The sequence below is a fragment of the Lissotriton helveticus genome, chromosome 8 (genome assembly GCF_964261635.1).
Source record: "Lissotriton helveticus chromosome 8, aLisHel1.1, whole genome shotgun sequence".
NCBI lineage: Eukaryota > Metazoa > Chordata > Amphibia > Caudata > Salamandridae > Lissotriton > Lissotriton helveticus.
Window position 1 is genome coordinate 1,224,388,427 of NC_136069.1, and position 19,683 is coordinate 1,224,408,109.

At 46.8% G+C, this 19,683-nt stretch overlaps 1 protein-coding gene across 14 annotated transcripts in view; it reads left to right on the plus strand.

Annotated features, from left to right (window-relative positions):
* The window catches only part of LOC144773261 (uncharacterized), a 7,170,044-nt gene that overhangs the window by 6,044,635 nt on the left and 1,105,726 nt on the right, over positions 1–19,683 (plus strand). For all 14 annotated transcript variants that reach the window (XM_078658159.1, XM_078658161.1, XM_078658167.1 and 11 more), the window contains one exon: positions 19,158–19,309. In XM_078658159.1, coding sequence (XP_078514285.1) covers positions 19,158–19,309 — 152 coding nt within the window. The remainder of the gene's footprint in view (positions 1–19,157; positions 19,310–19,683) is intronic.

Below are 19,683 nucleotides of genomic sequence, written 5' to 3' on the forward strand. Positions count from 1 at the left end.
TTCACCATAGGTCCCCAAAATGACAGAAAACCCTTCAAGAAATCTCCCAATTCTTGTCCTGCAGTATCTTCCTGACTGAAGACACCTCTGACTACTCTTGTCTTGTGGTAATCTGCCGCGGCTGTGTAGGTGGGAGGCAACAGGAACGAGACAAAACATGTGCCCGAGAAATCAGGGGGCAACCATGTGTATGCTCTATCATAGCAGATGAAATAGGTACCCTTAGCTGCTAGGAACGATGGGGAAGTCTGGGACGAAAAAACATACGTCTCAGTGCAGATACTACTCCCTAACTGAGCTCTCGGATTCTTGCCATTACCTTGCAGACAAAGATAATAATAATAATACAGCATTTTGTAAAGCGCAAACAGCTACCTCACAAGGTGGTGTCCCGGTGCTAGGAAGAACACAATTAACCCAGAGAACTGAAGTAAAAGAGCTTATCGTGGTTGGGCAAAAAGCCACGTCTTTAGCAACCGCTTGAAGCAGTTTTCAGAGGGGGCCTGCTGAATTGCTGGGGGCAGGGTGTTCCATAGTGTTGCAACATTTGCCGAAAAAGTACGACCCCCCAACCGAGCCCGTTTTGCTCGTGGGACGGCAAGTTGAACGCGGCAGTTGGAACAAAGCGCACAGGCCTGGAAGTATCTCGGGAGCCGGACTTTCAAGTACTTAGGACAGGTGCCAAACAGAGATCTAAAGGCCAGCGTAAGTGCCTTAAATTTGATTCTGCTGGCAACTGGTAGCCAATGCAGTTGTCGAAGATACGGAGAGACAGAATGCTTAAAAGGGATCCGCATTAACAGTCTCGCAGCCACATTTTGGGCCAACTGAAGTTTTTGAGTAAAGTATTTAGGTAAGCCCAGATAGAGGCCGTTGGCGTAATCCAGCCTAGATGTTACTGTGGCGTGGATTAATGTTTTCCGACAACTCTCAGGGAGAAGTCTCAGAATCTTGCGGAGATTCCTCAGCTTACTCAAGCAGCTGCCGACTACTTGTTGAATATGCGAGGTGAAGGACAGGCTGTCATCCCACCGCACTCCCAGATTTTTTGCTCTTAGGCTGGGTGAGGGGGCTTGACCCATCTCCGCTGGCCACCATTTTATTTATTTTATTATTTATTTTACAGATTTATAGAGCGCATGGCTGCCCATAGGCGTCCCAGCGCTGAGAGACAAAACCTGAAGAGGGATATTTTATGGGAACAGCCACGTTTTGAGAGCTCTACGGAATGTAAGAAGATTGGGTTGGGCTCTGAGGCTAAAGGGGAGCGAGTTCCAAAGTTTGCCGGCGTTGAGGGAAAACAGTCGGCCGCTTGAGCGGGCCTTTCTGATCCTGGGGATTGAGGCTAGGAAGCAGTTGGAGGAGCGAAGAGGTCTGGAAGTGATGTAAGGTGAGATGAGATTTTGGAGTATGGGAGGGGCTTTGCCATGCATGATCTTGTGTGTCGTGCAGAGAGCTTTGAATTGAATTCTCTCTTGGATGGGAAGCCAATGGAGGGCCTTAAGTGATGGTTTGGCAGAGCAGTGACGATGGGTGCCTGTGAGCACGCGGGCTGCCGCATTCTGGGCCGTCTGGAGTTTGGCTAGAACTTTTTTGGGGGCCCCTAGGTATAGGGCATTGCCATAGTCCAAACGGGAAAGTACAAGGCCATGGATGAGGAGTTTGCGCGATTGAGTCGGAAGCAGGGGTAGTATTTTTCTTGCCAATCTTAATAGACCGTGACAGGTTCCAGCAACTTTCCGTGCTTGGGCTGAAAAATTAAGTTCTTCATCCAACCAGATGCCCAAGCTTTTTATTTCTGGTTTAGACGCAGGGGGGGGGGCCCATAGCTGACGGCCATATGGAGATAGAGCTGTATAAAGATTGATTACCTAAAAACATAATCTCTGTTTTTTCGTTATTTAGCTTAAGGTGGGAGTTACTCATCCATTTTGTGATTTCGGTCAAGCAGGAGTGAAGGTTGGGAATGGAGAGGTCTTGCTGGCTGAGAGAGACCACAAGTTGAGTGTCGTCGGCATATGTCAGGAGTTTGATGCCGTATGGGACGACGACCTTCTCGAGAGGGGACATATAAACATTAAAAAGGGTTGGGCTCAAAGACGAGCCCTGAGGAACCCCACAGTTGGTGGGTGTCGGTCTGGACGTAAAGGTGCCCTCTGTCACCTGAAAAAATCGGTTTTTGAGGAAGGATTCTAACCACGCCAAGGCCATTCCTGTGACTCCAAGGTGTTTGAGTCTTTGGATAAGGATGTGGTGATTTACGGTGTCGAAAGCGGCACTAAGATCCAGGAGGATCACTGCCACTGATCCTCCTGAGTCTATGATCTTCCTTGCCTCCTCGACTACCGCCAATATAGCTGTCTCGGTGCTCTGGCCTGGCCTGAATCCTGTTTGGGAGGGTTCCAGTAGTTTATTGGACTCAAGGTATTGGGAGAGATTTAGGTTGACATGTTTCTCAGCTATTTTGCTGACACCTGGAAGTAAGGAAATTGGCCTGTAGTTGCCAAGTTCTAGTGGGTCGAGATGGGGTTTTTTGAGCAGTGCTCTCACCATAGCTTTTTTCCAGGTGGGGGGGACAATCCCTAGAGAGAGTGAGTCGTTAATGAGTTTTGTCAGTTTTGGTAGAATAGTGGGTCCGACTAGTTTCAGGATATTCAATGGGGCAGGGTCAGAGGGGCTGCCACTTTTAATAGAGCTGAGTATGCGAGAAGTGATGTCGGTTGTGAGAGGAGTAAATACTGACAGCTGATAGCTGTGAGAGTTGACGTCAGAGGGGGGACTGAGGGCATTGAAGGGGGTGGAGGGGAGTAAATTGATGAGATTAGTGATTTTGGAGTTAAAAAATTCTGCAAATTCGTTGCAGCGGGTGACTGAAGGTTCCACCAGAGGGGGGGGGTCTGGTGTTTTGAGCAATTTCTTCGCTATTTGGTAGGTTTCCCGGGCAGAGTTGTGGGACACTTAAATTTTCTCCTCAAAGTAGTTAATTTGTGCAGCTTTGATTGCTTTTTTGTAATTGAGAAGAGTAGTTTTGTATTTAGTTTTAGTTGTATGGTCAAAATTTTTTCTCCAATCTCTTTCAGATCTTTTGCAGGCTTTTTTTAGCAGTCGCAATTCATCAGTGAACCAGGGAGAGGTGGGTTTATTCCGTGGATTACAGGAGATTTTTCGGGGGAGAGTTTTGTCTAGGGAGTTGGCAATCCATTCTGAGAATTCTGCATCAGCGCTGATGGGGTTGTCGTTGGATGCGGGTGGGGAGCTCTCTAGATGATAAGTCCAGGTTTCTACATTCAGTTTAGACCAAGATCTTGACGGTTTACTGGGGGGAGCGGTAGTACGGGGAACGCGGGTGATCTGCCAGAATAAAGGAACGAGGTGATGGTCAGACCACGGGACTGGGATGGGATCACGTATAGTCAAGTCGTGAATGTTGGTAAATACTGGGTCTAACAGATGTCCCAGGATGTGAGTGGGTAAATGGCCCAGTAATTTCAATTGAAGGGTCTCAAGGTCTGTTACCAAGTCGGCGGTCTGTTTGATTTCCTTTTTATCGAAATGGATGTTTAAATCACCCAGGATCAGGCATGAAGAGTTGGTTGCGGTCAGAGTGTACGAGTGTTCCGTTAGGGATTCGCAAAACTGACCTAATGGTCCTGGGGGGCGGTAGATAAGGAAGCCTGAAATGGATTGGCAGGGGGAGACCTGGATAGTATACATGACATTTTCGCAGTCAGCAAGGGGGCTGCCTTGGATACGGCATGGCAGCTGTTCTTTATGAATTATGGCAATGCCACCGCCTTTTCCTTTAGGTCGGTCAATGCGCTGAATGAGGAAGCCCTGGGGAAGGGAGTTGACAATGTCGGGATCTGAGTCCGGTCCCAGCCAAGTTTCCGTTAGGAAAAGCACTTCTAAGCTACGATTTTCCAATAGAAGGTGGATTTCTGTCGAGTGTTTAGGGAGAGATCTGCAGTTGATGAGGGCCATGCGTATCGGGATAAGGGGAGACGATATGGGTACAGAGGGGTTACAGCTGTATGAACAGTAGGTGCATCGAGTGGGAGGGTGGTCAGCGGAAATGCCGTGTAGGCATGAGCTATGTACCTTTTTGTTAAGGCGTAGCAGGTCGTCTTTATTGTATCTCCGAGTAAGGGTGCTGGCTTTGGTAGTGTGGCTTGGCTCCGCGCTCTGCCTAGCGCGGACGAGCGCAGACGAGCTTGCCTTAAGCGCGCCTTCGGCGCGCCATCGTCGCGCCCGCTGCGCTCGTCCGCTGCGCTGCCTGGCCTGACACATATTTTATAGGTAGTGTTGGGAGGGTGGGCGTGGCCAACAGGAGTGGGCGTGTCCCGTGGCTCCTCGAGGCAAGTGATGGCGTCTGGTGCTCGTTTTCTGCCCCTGAACAGCGTTTAAGTCGACTGTTTGGGGAGTCCAGTAAGTGCTGGGGAGACGGATTACAAGTGAGTTTAAAAGCAATTCACAATTTTAAAAAACAATTTCACTAAGTGGCTCCCGGCTATTTTGCCTCAGGAGGTTCAGATCTCAATGCGGCGCTTGTTGTCAGCGCTCGTATTTATACTTGGTGGAGGGGGGCGTGGCCAACAGGAGTGGGCGTGTCCCGTGGCTCCTCGAGGCAAGTGATGGCGTCTGGTGCTCGTTTTCTGCCCCTGAACAGCGTTTAAGTCGACTGTTTGGGGAGTCCAGTAAGTGCTGGGGAGACGGATTACAAGTGAGTTTAAAAGCAATTCACAATTTTAAAAAACAATTTCACTAAGTGGCTCCCGGCTATTTTGCCTCAGGAGGTTCAGATCTCAATGCGGCGCTTGTTGTCAGCGCTCGTATTTATACTTGGTGGAGGGGGGCGTGGCCAACAGGAGTGGGCGTGTCCCGTGGCTCCTCGAGGCAAGTGATGGCGTCTGGTGCTCGTTTTCTGCCCCTGAACAGCGTTTAAGTCGACTGTTTGGGGAGTCCAGTAAGTGCTGGGGAGACGGATTACAAGTGAGTTTAAAAGCAATTCACAATTATAAAAAACAATTTCACTAAGTGGCTCCCGGCTATTTTGCCTCAGGAGGTTCAGATCTCAATGCCATAGCTCTGAAGGTGGAGGAGGGCCCTTACCAAAAAAGATCACTTCCGTTTTATTAGCGTTTAATTTTAATTTATTCGCATTTATCCAACAGGCCACGTCTTGGAGACAGCCCTTGAAGCTCGAAAAGGACTCCTGCGACACCTCTGAATACGGAAATACCAACTGGGTGTCATCGGCATATGAAATTGCCTTGACACCCCAATTGGCGATCAACGTAAAGAGAGGAGCGAGGTAGATGTTGAACAAAAGGGGGCTGAGTGCCGACCCCTGCGGGACGCCACAGCTGAGGACTTTGGGTGTTGAGGAGACAGTCCCTAGTGCCACCTTCTGTGTTCTCTGGGACAGATACGAATGTATCCACCCCAGAGCCTGGTCACAGATGCCTATCTCAGCCAGTCGCCTCAAGAGTCTAGCATGATCAACCGTGTCGAAGGCGGCCGACAGATCCAGGAGTACCAGCATCGCTGAGCTCCCTGCATCCATCGACCACCTTACTGTCCCTTAGATGACCCTGATGGGGTACAATCCAAATCGGAGAGGATCTTTTCGTTTGCTGGTTCTTACTCAGACTAGCTCCATATCCGGTCACGTTCCATCCAATATACGCTTGTGTCTCATCTCTCGCGATAGTCTCATAGGAACTAGCTCCTTTAATCATATCGACTATTCCCTTAACTAGAGCACTATTCTTTGGATTATCCTTCACAGAACGTAGGGGGTGGACTTCGCGAGCGTAGATGAACATCGTTCGGTACGCCCATACGGAACCATTGTAGCTAAATGGCAGGACTAGGTAAGGAATACCTTTATCAGTAGTATGAGGCATAAGACCACACACCCAACAGTTAGTTGTGTTCACTACTAATTGGTGTTGGTGCAGAAGCTGAATGAAAGAGTTATTAACGAACTCCAACCTTCTAACAGTCTCGTGTTCAGGCAGAGGATGGAAAGAATGCGAAGGTACAGTAGAAGGAGGTATGGGTTGTGTAGTGGGTGCAAACGTCACTTCAAAAGAGAATATAAAATATCCCATTAAGAACATCATTAAGCTAAGCAACATAAAAATGCACAATATTAAAAAAACATTTTCTACTCATTATTTCACATATTTTGGCTCTAAAGTTTGTTTCTTCAATAGGTCTCTCCATCTCAAAAAACCCCATCCTCTAACCTTGCTGCTCGCGGAGGTAGGGTGTTCCGTGCTAAGGAATGCGTCTGTCAGTCCAGGGAACGCCCTAGGACCAACCAGAACCGTCGACCTTGTGTCTTCGGCTTGCACTCCAAAGACTTGGCGCCGCGACCCTACAGCTGAACCCTGATGGCGGTTCGAAAAACAAAAATCGGTCAAAACAGTTTCTCAGATGGGAGAGCTGATCTTTCAAAAATAGTAAAGAAAAGGATTTTTATTTTATTAGTCCCATGACTCTTGGTCGCAGATTATAACGGTTCTTGCCGGGCGTTGTGTGGTCGCAGAATAAGAGTTCAGGTTCGGTAGTGTCCAGCCGCACTGATGGTGGCACGGCTTCTTGCAAAAGATTGTCACTTTCACGCTCAGAACTTGTCCCAATTAAACGTGCATCGCTAAAAGGCAGAAAACGAGGCACAGTTTCGGTCTCAGAATCAGGAATGCCCTCCTGGACCCACCGGTCGTACGGTAGAGGCAGAGGAACCCTCTTACAATGTACGCCGTGGATCCAGTTTTTCTTCCCTTGCACTCGTACTGCAGTTCTCGTAGATAAAAGCACCAAGTATGGACCGGTCCAGCGGGGCTGATCGTTTTTTGTCCGTTGAAAGTTCTTGATCAGCACCCACGATCCGGGATTGATTGCATGCCCTGGATCTTCAGAAGCCTGAGGCAGTGTATCATGAACCTGTTGGTGTAAGACACGCAATTTAGCCGTCAAATCATACAGATAGTCAAGCAATACAGGGTGTTTAATCTCGCTGAATTTCGTCGGCCTCGGTACTCCCCATATGTTGGCCGGGCGACCAAAAATTATTTCATATGGACTAAGTCCCACTCGTGAATGCACAGTCATCCTAGTCGACAGGAGTGCTAATGACAAAGCATCAGGCCATTTAAGACCAGAGCTCGCTTGTATCTTGGCCAGCTTCAATTTGAGGGTGCCATTATAGCACTCCACTAGACCAGCTGATTGGGGGTGATTTGCAGCGTGGAATTTTTGGCTGATTCCTAACCCTTCACACACTCTCTTCATCACTTGACCCACAAATTCACTCCCATTATCACTCCAGACCATTCTCGGCAAACCATACCTAGGGAAAAACTCTTTGACAAGTGCTTTAGCTGTGGACAAGGCGGTATTATCTTTTAGGGGGTATGCTTCTACCCATCTTGAGAAGGCACAAACAACCACAAGTACGTATTTTAGGTTGTTGCATCTCTCCATGTGGATGAAATCTAGCTGCAAAACCTCGAACGGATACGTCGGAGGCGCAAAATGACCAGCTGGAGTTGGAGTTCCCTTACCAGGATTGTATTTCAGGCAAACCATACAATTCGTGACTACATTCTCTGCACACTTAGGAATCCCAGTATTTTGCCATACTGGAGCCAACAACTTACAGATCCCTTTCACACTGATATGAGCCATTCCATGCGCCATTGTAACCACTGCAAGCACGTACGCATCGGGTAACAACCATCGCTGATGCTCTGACAACTCAACCCAGCAACCATTTGCATCCAATTTACCCGTACTCTCTCTCCATACGCTCAACTCTTTCTCTGTAGCTTCAGCTTGGATAGACTTCACACTTTCTATCGTATCCTCACACATTCCAACATCACCAATCCATCTTGCAGGGCCCGCAACATACATTCGACTCATCACATCCCTCGCTGTTTCTTTCGCAACTTCGTCAGCAAACGCATTACCGCGACCAACGTCGTCAGTAACCTTCTTATGTGCACTGCATTTCACAATCGCAACTTGCAACGGCAAAGTAAGTGATTCAAGAAGCTCATTCACCAACTGACCATTCTGAATCTTCGTTCCATGAGACGTGAGGAACCCACGTTCCTTCCACAAGCGTCCAAAGCTATGAGCCACACCAAACGCATACTGGCAGTCAGTATATATGGTCACTTTCTTTCCTTTCGATAGCACACATGCTCTCGTAAGTGCAATCAACTCGGCTGCTTGAGCTGAATTATGTGGGATACGTGCAGCTTCAACAATCGTCTGTAAAGTCGTAACAGCATATGCCGCAGTCGTATCACCATTTGGAAGCTTGAAGCATGAACCATCCACCCATAAGGTACCGTCACACTTCTCAAGAGGAGTGTCCCTAAGATCCACTCTCCCTTTCGTTTCTTCCTCTGTCCTGAGAAAGCAATCATGCTGTTTAGAAACATCTGTCTCTGCTACAATCGGCAACAACGTAGCTGGATTCAACGTATTGCATCTCTTTATGTGCACATGACTTGCTAAGAGTGTCAGCTCATAACCTGACAATCGAGCACTGGTTAAGTACTGTGTCTTAGTCTTATTTAATAAGGTATCCACTACATGTGAAACCATTACAATCAACATATTATTCATCACCAAACCAGCAGACTCTCGAATAGAAACAGCTGCTGCCGCTGTGGCTCTCAAACAACTCGGCAACGCTCTAGCTACCGGATCCAAGGTTGACGAGAAATACGCGCATGGACGTTGCTTGTCCCCAAAAGACTGTGTCAACACTGACAACGCGCATCCCTCTCTCTCGTGGACATAAAGCGTAAAAGGCTTACTGTAGTCGGGAGTACCCAACACAGGAGCCGAACACAATGCATCGCGTAATTCAGAAAAACGTTTCTGACAGTCGTCAGACCACGGGAGGGGACGCGGTGTATCTTTACAAGTCAATGCCACCAAAGGTTTGGCAAGCAAAGAAAAATTCGGTATCCATTGTCTGCAATATGACGTGATACCCAAGAAAGCACGCACTTCTCTTTGTGTAGTAGGCACACTCATTTTTGCAATTGCTTGAATTCGTTCTGGGGTCAATCTTCTTCCCTCCTTTGATAAGAGATGACCTAAGTAGGTTACTTCTTGTCGACAATACTGCAACTTCGAAAGAGACACTTTGTGATGGAAATCAGACAAATAACGTAACAACAGCAAGGTAGCTTCCTTACAAATCTCCTCAGTATCGGCAGCGACTAATAAATCGTCAACGTACTGGAGAAGAGCAGCACCATTAGGTAAAGCAATCGTATCAAGCTGTGTTTTTAAAGCCTGACTATAGATAGAAGGACTCTCGCAATAGCCTTGAGGAGCTCTCTTAAACCGGAAGCGTCGGCCTCCTAAAGAGAAGCCAAAGATATCCCTACTCTCCTCGGCAATCGGGATGCTGAAGAAAGCATTCTTCAAATCAATTACCGAAAACCAAGTGGCTGAAGCTGGAATCATGGTCAGTAAGGCAGTAATGTCTGGAACAACAGGAAATTGCGGAACTACAATCTTATTCACCTCGCGAAGATCGATCACAAGCCTATATACAGGTTGTTGTGATGAATCAGTCCTTTTTAGAACAGGCAAAACCGCACTATTGCACACATTACCTCTCGTTTCTTCAATTGCATCTTTCTCAATCAGGTCATGAACGATCGCTAGCAACGCTCTTTCACCTTCACGAGAGATCTTGTATTGGGGAATACGTGGCATTTTAACATTTGCTTTCAACGTCACAACATATGGCGGTATCTCCATAGACCCACATCATTAGGACCAGTAGCCCAAAGAATATCAGGGAGAGAGGACAATTCTGTCGGAAGTTTATGCTTTGACAAATACATCGGGGAGACCACTTTCTTACCTAATGTAAGTTGTACTCCCGAAGGGGAGCAATACAATGTCACGTACAATCTTTTCAACAGATCCAGTCCAAACAAGTTCTCACCACAACCTGTCATCAGAATAAGGGGTGCTTCGAATTCACAAGGTCCAACAGAAAGAGATATAGGACTAGAAATCGGGTTCCTAACCGGGGCGCCAGAAAAACCTACTGAAAAATTCATCTCGCCAGACAAAGGTGCGCCAGAGAGTTTAGAGTGCATAATAGAACTCTTTGTAGCACCAGTATCCAACAGAAAAGGCTCTGACATGCCTGATGTAATCACCTCAACATAAGGTCCACTCTGATCTACTGGAACTGAAACAACTCCCTCTCTTTGTCTATGGCTGTCCTAGCAATCATTACCTTCCATATCCCCACCTTCGACATAGTAGTCGTCAGCATAGTACTGAGTCGTCCTACCAGACGTGTGATTCTGCTGATCAAAACTATTCATTGAATTTTGTTGAGGAAAGGGGCGTGTGTTTTGGGGGAACCCTCCACGTCCTCTACCTCTAGGAGCTTGTGGAGCATTCCGACCTCTTCCGCTAGTAACACCATTCATACGCTGCGACAAAACAGGGCAACTACTCTTAAAATGACCCTCTTCTTTGCAATATGCACACTGATTAGGGCCTACAGGAAAACGTTGTTGGAGAGGCTCGAACCTTTGCGAGTTTCGCTGAAACTGCGGAGGCTGCTGATAGTCACGCTGGTTACTACGGGGCGGATATGCTTGCTGTAAAAGAACCTTCGTCTTTAGCTCTTTAGTCTTTTTGTCTGCCCTATCCTTCTCATCCTTATCCCTATTTTCATAGTATTGTGCAGTAGCCAATATCTGTGCCGATTAGGAAACAGCCCACGAACTCTCGGAATCTTTCAACTTGGTACATAACTCGGGAAGCAAATTATGCTCGAACTTATCAACAAACAACCGTTGACCACCTTCAGTACTCATGTCTTGACCACTGTGGTCAATAAATGTTTCTTCAAACCTAGTGAAGAAATCGGACACAGTTTCATCTTTCTTTTGCTTACATGCAGACAATTTGTCCCAATTCACTCGCATAGCAGGCATTAAAGTCTTCATGTAAGTAATGATCCTACCAGGAAGTTCTGCAACTACAGGATCCGGTTTAGCACCACCCACTTGTCACGCATCCGCAGCACTAATATTGACCCAGGTATCACCTAACTCCTGCGCATGGTCCGTGTGCCGAATCAAACCGCATAAAGGTTGCGGAACCACATTTCCAAACAACGTGTCTATATCAGCTAGATTCATGACGCATGAGTCTGCAGTCTGTTATAATTCCTTATAATACCCTGCGGGATTTTTACGAGGATCAGGCAAAGTCTGTTTAAGAGCCAGAACTTCCGCTCGCTTCCACGGAACATGGACCCAAACACGTTGAAAATGAGCCGGTACAGCTGGGGGGTTATTATTCGCACCAGCAGGTACTTCTTCCTTCCATACCGGAGGAACCTCTCTCATTGGATATTGTCGCACTTTCCTCCTAACCGAAAGTTTAGGTTCAAACAATGACCAAACAATGAAGGAGACTCGCTCCTGAACGAAAGCAGTGTCACTACCGCCCTTTCAACATCGAGACCCACAATTGTGCCTTTTGCAAACTCGGATTGCACATTGGACAACTCAGGTGGCGTTAGTTCCAGATCACCATCTTCCCATTCCTCACGAAGGAACGTGCACATCTTGTCAAAGACATATCTCTGCTTCGGCGCTTCCCATTGACGGAAAACATTCATAACAGACTCAACATTGTATCTTAAAGGAAGACTGACTCATTTATGCGCTAAATGACCTAACACTTCCCTCTCTCGGGAATCAGGCAGTTGACTACGCAACTGTTTACGCTCTGAAAAAGGGGTCGTACTAAATGACCCAAAGAAAGGGGACAAAAGAGTAGTGACAGTATCAGTCATCCTCTGTCGAACAGAAGGGGGAGTTGACAGGACAGGAGATAAAGTGGACTGAGAAAAGGTCAACGTAGGAGCAGAAGCAGAGGAGGCCGCTAGAACAGGCAGAAAAGTCGCAGGAATTAAAGGTGGAGCAGGTAGCAAAGTCGGCAGCCCTTGAGAAGGCTGCACCGTAGGAGTAGGAGCCAACTGAAGAGGAGCTGGTGGTTGTGCAACAGCAAGAGGCAAAACCCCCGGAGGTTGTGCAACTAAAGGTTGCGGAGGTGCTGTAGCATTCTGAGCATAAGGGCGTGGCGAATTCAACAAATGCGACATCAAAGGATCTTTCGCAAGATCCTTCATCGCATCTTGCTGAAGAGGCAGCAAAACTGGATAGCATTTATCGATCGCCATTTTACGTTGCCTATGCAACTGTTCACTAGCTTGTTCTCCTTCATTATCTTTAAACTGTATAGCAGCTTGCATTATCGAGATACCCTTTTCTCTTTTATTTTTCTTTGCTAATCTAATTTCTTTCTGTTTGGCTTCCTTTCGCCACAGGCGGAAAGAGTCAAACATCGCCGGCCGGGCTTTCTTCTTAAAAAGTTTAACTTCTAGATTATCTAAAACTTCCGTGTCAAAACTACCATATTGGGGCCATTTAAGGACACCGTCCTTTCTTGTGTAACGAATCCACACTTCATTATACGTGATGGGGCCCACGCCATGTTTCACATAGAGCTCATAGGTTGGAGTTCCAATCGGAGGAACCGGACACGAGTCCTCCAATCGGGAATGCCTATGTCGACCACAACAAAATATTCTTCCAAGTCTGCTAAGACCAGGCATCTTCGCTCACTAGTCTACCTTCAAACTTCAAGGGAGTATCGAATACGATAGTCTCGTGAATACACAAGTCCCTCGGCTTTGGTACTTGCAAGTCCCAAATTAAAGATCCCAAGGGGATACCCAAAACTAAGGACTGGGAGACGCTCCACTCATACTTAACTGAGCTATCGATGTCGGCACCAGAAGACCCGTCTATCGTCTCGCTTTACAAATCATCGAAGGCTCCAAGACAGGGCGACAGTCAGGGCAGCAGTCCTTCGTAGCCGCCGGAAAGCGGGGAACCTCGCAGCAAAGACTTTCGGACCACGACGACATACAGGGGTCGATGAAGTGGTTGGCCTTCCTCCAGAATTTTCACACGAAGCTCCTCACGAACCTCAGGCTTGGACCGGTACCACTGAAGTCGCCCCGAGTTGGGCGCCAAATGAAGAACCGGGTTATTTAAGACCCAGCGGCGCCAGGGGGAATGCCCTAGTCTCCGGGTCCACCTGTCTTAGAGTACAGAGACACGGGTGATTCTTGGTGACGTCAAAGATCAATTTTATTAGCTGCAGCCTGTAACAGAGATCCTAGAAGTACAACACGGTGTATGTTCTCAGGAGACTGCTCGCTCACAAGAACCAGTCATCCCTTTTTATACCAAATAGTATGCTTCGGGCAAATATCCCTAATTTACAGTTGCCACTCACATGTTTTCACAGAAAGAAAAAGGCAGGGTCATGATGACAAGTCCATTTTTCAGTTTGTCCAGCCCATAATCAACTATAGGTCAACCCAACATTCTTGATCAGACAGGTCGATCGAACCCACCATATAACCGGGCACATCCCCATCGTAAACGGACCATAAAGCAAAGAGTAGAGACAGGTGTGAGAAAGATAAGACATAGTTATGCGCAATAAAAAGGGTTTGATGGTGTTTTGTGTCTCGATCCGTAATCTCGATCAGCTACCGGGGAAAGGGCTGGTTAAACCAGTTTGGCTTCAGGCAAGAGGGTCGCTCGTTCAGGTCATCCAGAAGGCAGCTAAAGTGAACGTGTGTTTGGAGACTCGTTCGGCCACTGTCACCGGCCTATGTGAGGGCAACCACAAAATGGCTGCCGTACGCAAGATGGAACCCAAGGGTTCAGAACGGACTCCCTGATTTCATGGTGATCTGGTCACTCGAATAGGACGAAAGTGCTCACACATCTAGCACTCGCCATATTCGGTCTGCTGATACCAAGGTTGTCATGATACGACGACCTTAACAACGAGGTTCAGAATTTCAATACCTCATCAGAAAGATGCCAACCAACCGAAATCCCCACCAGACCACCCCATCAACCCCCACCCCAACCTCTGTCCAACCTGAAACCCCACGGCCCCCACTCCTTCTCCATCATCTACCCACTCAACCTCTCAGCTAACGCCACCAAAATCTTCAAACAAAGTCTACACAAGAGACATCCTGAAACACTCATAGCCGACCTCTACCACAACTCCTCCAAAGGCAAGACTAAAACAGACTTTATCTTCTACACCACCGACCAAGACAAATGGAGAAATAACCTAGCTAACACCCTGCAAGTTACCAAAACCACCAACATCCCCCACGGCCAAAGACTAACTACCTCCAAGTCTTCCTCATTCAAAATTAACGCCACCATAACATTATACAGAAATGGCAAAGTCATGGTTCAAGCCAGCGACTTTAACCTACACCAATTTGAACTCACCTTCCCCAAGCTGCGACACTCTATCCTGACCCCACCCAACTTCCCCACCCCGCCTGACCTTGACCCCCAGACCTCAACCCAAGAAAGACTGGACGTAATTCCTACCCCAAGCACTCAAGTACCTAACTCTGCAGACTTGCCCCCCTCCCCCAGGCCAGATTGTCCTCTACCCCACACTCCCATACCCCAACCACACCTCCCACCCAAAGAACCAGCCCCCTGTCCCACCCCCTCAGCATTCTCAAAACATCCTCCCCAATGCCCCTACTCACACTAACACGAGCACCCGCCTAACCTACACCCAACTATCAGACAAAACCACACCAGCTCCCTCGAGAAACACCCTACACAATCCCCCCACCACCGCCTATCAGAAGACACATGCCTCTCCACTTTCCCTAACCCTCCCAACCCTAGACCCCCCTGTCCCAACCTACACCCTCAACCTAACCCGCCACCTAACCCCTCCCCTCCCCCTTACCCTAACAACTCTCAAAGCTCCTGTCGCAACCAACAGCCTCAGTCAGATATGCCACCCAAACCCACTCCTCCCCATAACCTGGAGACAATGGAGGTCATAACTGAGTATCTCACATGCATAGAAAAACAACTCAACTCCCTCTTACCTATGACCCAGGATCACCTTATAGCCATAACTGAAAACCTGTCCCTACTACACAGCCAATTCAACACTATCACCCAGGCCATCAACAAAATCCTTCTCAACACCACTGCGCCCTCCTTCCCCACCAAACACTTACTACTCCCCTCCCTCCTAAACACCAGTGAGCCGCCTCAACATCCTAATCTCCAGACGCCCAGCTGGCGCTCTTCCCCTCGCAACACCCAATCTCTCAGACCAAAAAGAACGATCCCTGATATGTCTCTGAGAGAGGCAATTACACTCGCTAAAATCTATGAACCCAGAGAAACCCAAACCCCCCCTTCTAACATCCAAGTAATCACCGGAATAGGTAGAGACAACAACCAACCTAGGCCCACAAAACGTCCCTCCCAACGCACAACCATCCCCCAAGTTCCCGCCTCCTCCCAAATCCATTCCAATAGCAACATGGTAAACTGCATGCTTATATACTGCAGATCCGCAGCTAAGCACGCAATCGAGCTGGCTGATGCCATACTGAGTAACACTGACATAGCGTTCCTCACCGAAACCTGGCTCAATGAAACATCATACCCGCTCCTTGACCTCTTAGTCCCCCCTGGCTTCTCCATCATTAAAAAAGACAGAATAGACCAACGTGGTGGCGGCATTGCCATAATCCATAAGAACAACATCAATATAGTTGAACTCAAAACACACTTCTTCTCAACCTTTGAATACCTCAACACCAGCAGAACATGACTAAACAACAAAGTAATAAAGTGACATCTCATCTACCACCCCTCAGGAAATTCTCCTGCTTTCAGTGATAAAATCTCGGAGCAACTAACTCAATGCTCCCTAGCAAACTCCGACAACATCATCCTGGGTGACTTCAACCTCCCTTGGAACAATGAAAATGACACTGTTATACAGTCCCTAAATTAACTACTTCTCACAAATGAGCTCAATCAACAATACAAGGATCAAACCCACAACAAGGGCTCTACCTTAGATGCTATCATAGCCAAAAGCGAAACTATAACCATAAATAACATTCAACTGGTCAGACCACCACATCATTATATTCAGCATCAATCAAACAGTAGCTCCACCAATCAAAACTCAAATCACCCACCAATGGAGCAGAAATTTCAAAGACATCCCCTCCCTGACCTTCAAGAAACCATAACATCACTGCTCCCAACCTGTACAGACAACCTCAACACGGTTGAGCTCACTACACTGTACAACAGGACAATGACAAGTGCCCTTGACCAACTAGCCCCCCTAAAACCTAAAAGAGTCAGAGACATCCCCTCCCGAGCCTGGTTCAATATTGACCTCAACTCCGAACGAAGAAAAGTAAGAGCCGCTGAGAGACTCTGGAGAGGGAACCCATCCACAATCAACCTCTCCCAACTCAGAAAAGAACACAGTAACTACAAAAAACACATAATCAAGGAGAAAGCCTCCTTCTTCCAGAACGCACTAGACAAAGCCAAAAACCGCCCAAAGAACTTTTCAACATCATCCAGAAACAGACCTCCAAGCCCACCAAAGCTAACTAACCCCCCTGCCTCCCAAACTTCAGTGTAACAACCTGGCCAAATTCTTCAATGTCAAAATCTCCAATATTGAGCTCTCCCTAGATCGCCACCCTCAATCCCAACACAGCAAATCCTCACCCCTAATGAAACATCACCCATCCCCAGCTCACAACATTCTCCCGGAAGCCAGGACCGCTCCTCCGTCGACCCCCAAAGTCACCCCTCACCCTAGTCCCCCATCCCCTCCCAAGCAGTGGAAAGACTTCAATCCTCTCTCCGAAGAGGACATTTCAAATGTGATTGCCAACTCCAAACCCTCCAACCATTAAGCAGATCCTCTACCCGCCTCCTTAGCTAAGAACCTCAAACTTACCCTAACCCCACTGTGGATAAAAGATTATCAACAGCTCACTAATCAACGGACTGATGCCCGACTGCCTCAAACAAGGCCAAGTTACCCCCTTCTAAAAAAAGCAGATGCTGCTGACCCAAATAACCTCAAAAACTTTAAGCCCATCACCAACCTTCCTTTCCTAGCCAAAATCCTGGAGAAATGTGTTCTCTTCCAACTGAACCAACACCTGGAATCTAACAACCTACTTGACTCACACCAATCCGGGTTCAGGAAGGGATGCAGCTCAGGAACCGCTATACTGAGCATTACGGACGACATTCACAAATCCCTTGACTCCAACAGATGCTGCCTACTTGTCCTCCTTGACCTATCAGTTGCTTTTGACACGGTTGATCACAACCTGCTCTTAGACGCCCTACAAAAACGTGTTGGAGCAGATGGCAATGTCCTAAAGTGGTTCTCCCCATTTCAACATAACCGCTCCCAACTCATAAAAATCAAAAACTCAATGTCCGACACCTCCCCCTCGACTCGAGGTGTCCCTCAAGGCTCAGTCCTCTCCCCCACACTCTTCAACATTTACATGGACCTGCTTACTGCCATTCTAAAACAAGCAAGCATCACCTTCCACCTCTATGCTGACGACACCCAGCTGTACCTCGAGATCTCCTCACTCAATGACATCCTCCGCCTCAACTCCACTCTTTCAAAAGTAGAAAATTGGCTAGCTCTCAACCACCTCAAACTCAACTGAGAAAACAATGAAATCCTTGTCTTCTCCAATCACAAACAACCCCCTCAGATCCATCAATGGATAAACAACCTTGACTCCCTAAACTTCAAACTCACTCCAGCAAACTCAGTCAAATCACTAGGGATCTCTCTAGACCCAAGCCTCAACATGTGCTCCCACATCAAACCCACAGCAAAAGGTGCCCTCTACAACCTAAAACTCCTCAACAAAATCAAACCTTTCATACCCCCCCAATGACCTAAAAACTGCAACCAAATCTTTAGTTCTGTCCAGACTTGACTATGGTAATGCCACACTAACAGGGACAGCAAAAACACACACAGCCCCCATGAGAGCCATCCTAAACGCAGCAGCAAGAATGGTCTCATGTACCAAGAAATACGGCCACATCACCCCTGCATTACAGGCCCTAAAATGGCTACCCATCGAAACACGCTGTGCCTTCAAAACTGCCTGTCTCACCCATAAAGCCTTGCACACAGGCAAACCGGACTACCTCGCTGCCAAACTCACAAAAAGCAGGACAATCAAGAAACCTAAGAAGCTCCAACTCGCTCCTCTTAATCCCCCCTAAAAAGACATAAACAAAAAGTCTTTCTCTGGGAATGCCCCAAAAATCTGGAACTCTCTCCCTAACCACATCAGGACTAATCCCTCCTTCACGATCTTCAAGAGACAACTAAAAGAATTTCTCCTCAACCGTCATCTCTATGCATCTGGCCAATGACCTCGATCTTTTTGGCCCCCAATATCCCAGATGCTACTCACTGTACTATATTGCTTATGTTTTCTATTCATGTATGTTGTAAAGCGCTCTGATACCCCTGGGTCTTGTAAGCGCTATATAAAACTCCAAAAATAAATAATTAAATAAATAAAAAATGGACTCCGCTGATGTCACATCCGGGGGACAACGTCACAGCAGAGTCGCTCGGTGCCCTCTGCCGCCATGCAGGCGTACTGTAGGAAAAAGGTTTCCAATTCCAGTCTGGTACCTGGGGAGGGTTCTAAGTAAGGAATCTGTGGCGAGATCATCTCTAGCTGATTCAGCATTACCAAAGGTAAGTAACTTTTCCATTAAGCTTCAAACACATGATCTTCCAGTGTGCACCAACACTTTGAAACTCTCTAGATCTGAGTTCCTTCATAAAAACAAAAAACGTCCTCATCAATTAGCGTTTACTGATTTAAATGCAATGGCTGTGACTAACTCCTAAAACAACGTTGCTCTACAAACTCACATACAACATACCATCTAACCAACAAAGACTCCCTTGCCAAAGGAATCATCATGTTGCTCAGATTCCTTGTTGATGAAAAAATCAGTTTGTAAGCATCTACTGTTAACTGTACACCTGGGCCTCCTCAGGTACAGTTGTTTATACAATTTCAAGTAAGTGGAACCCATTTTTATCTGGAAAATGTGTGACATTAATTGAATGTACATTTTAAACACTATTTTAAGATGTAACTATGTTTTCAGGAAGTAGAGTCCAACAAGGAACAAACATTCAATACATTAACTGACATGGACTGCTCAGATTTGGAAAGTTACTTTAGAAAGAAATTATCTGTGCCTCCAGACAACATTGAAATTCAGGATCAGACGGAAGCTTTAGCTAAACATACAGACAGGTAAGTATAATTAAAAGTACCAACGTACCTGCTGTCACAGAGAGAATATTAATCAGACAACACTTAATATCAAGTCTCATCACTTAATATCAACTTTTTGGAATGTGCAAAGTATTTATACTTTTATTATCATAAATAAATGTTTTCATGCTCACCAATGATGAATCTTCTAAAATCTCTTTGCCAGCTATTTAATCTTTGAACATTAATAATGAGGTTTTCAGCAAGTACTTATTTTTATTTTAATTGTCTGAAACAAAATGCATTTGAATAATTTTTCCATAAAATATGCATTTTCTTATGTGGAAAATAAATCTGATAGAGGCATCTCGCTGCAGATTACTTACCTTTAAATTTTTCAGGCGTCAGACTGG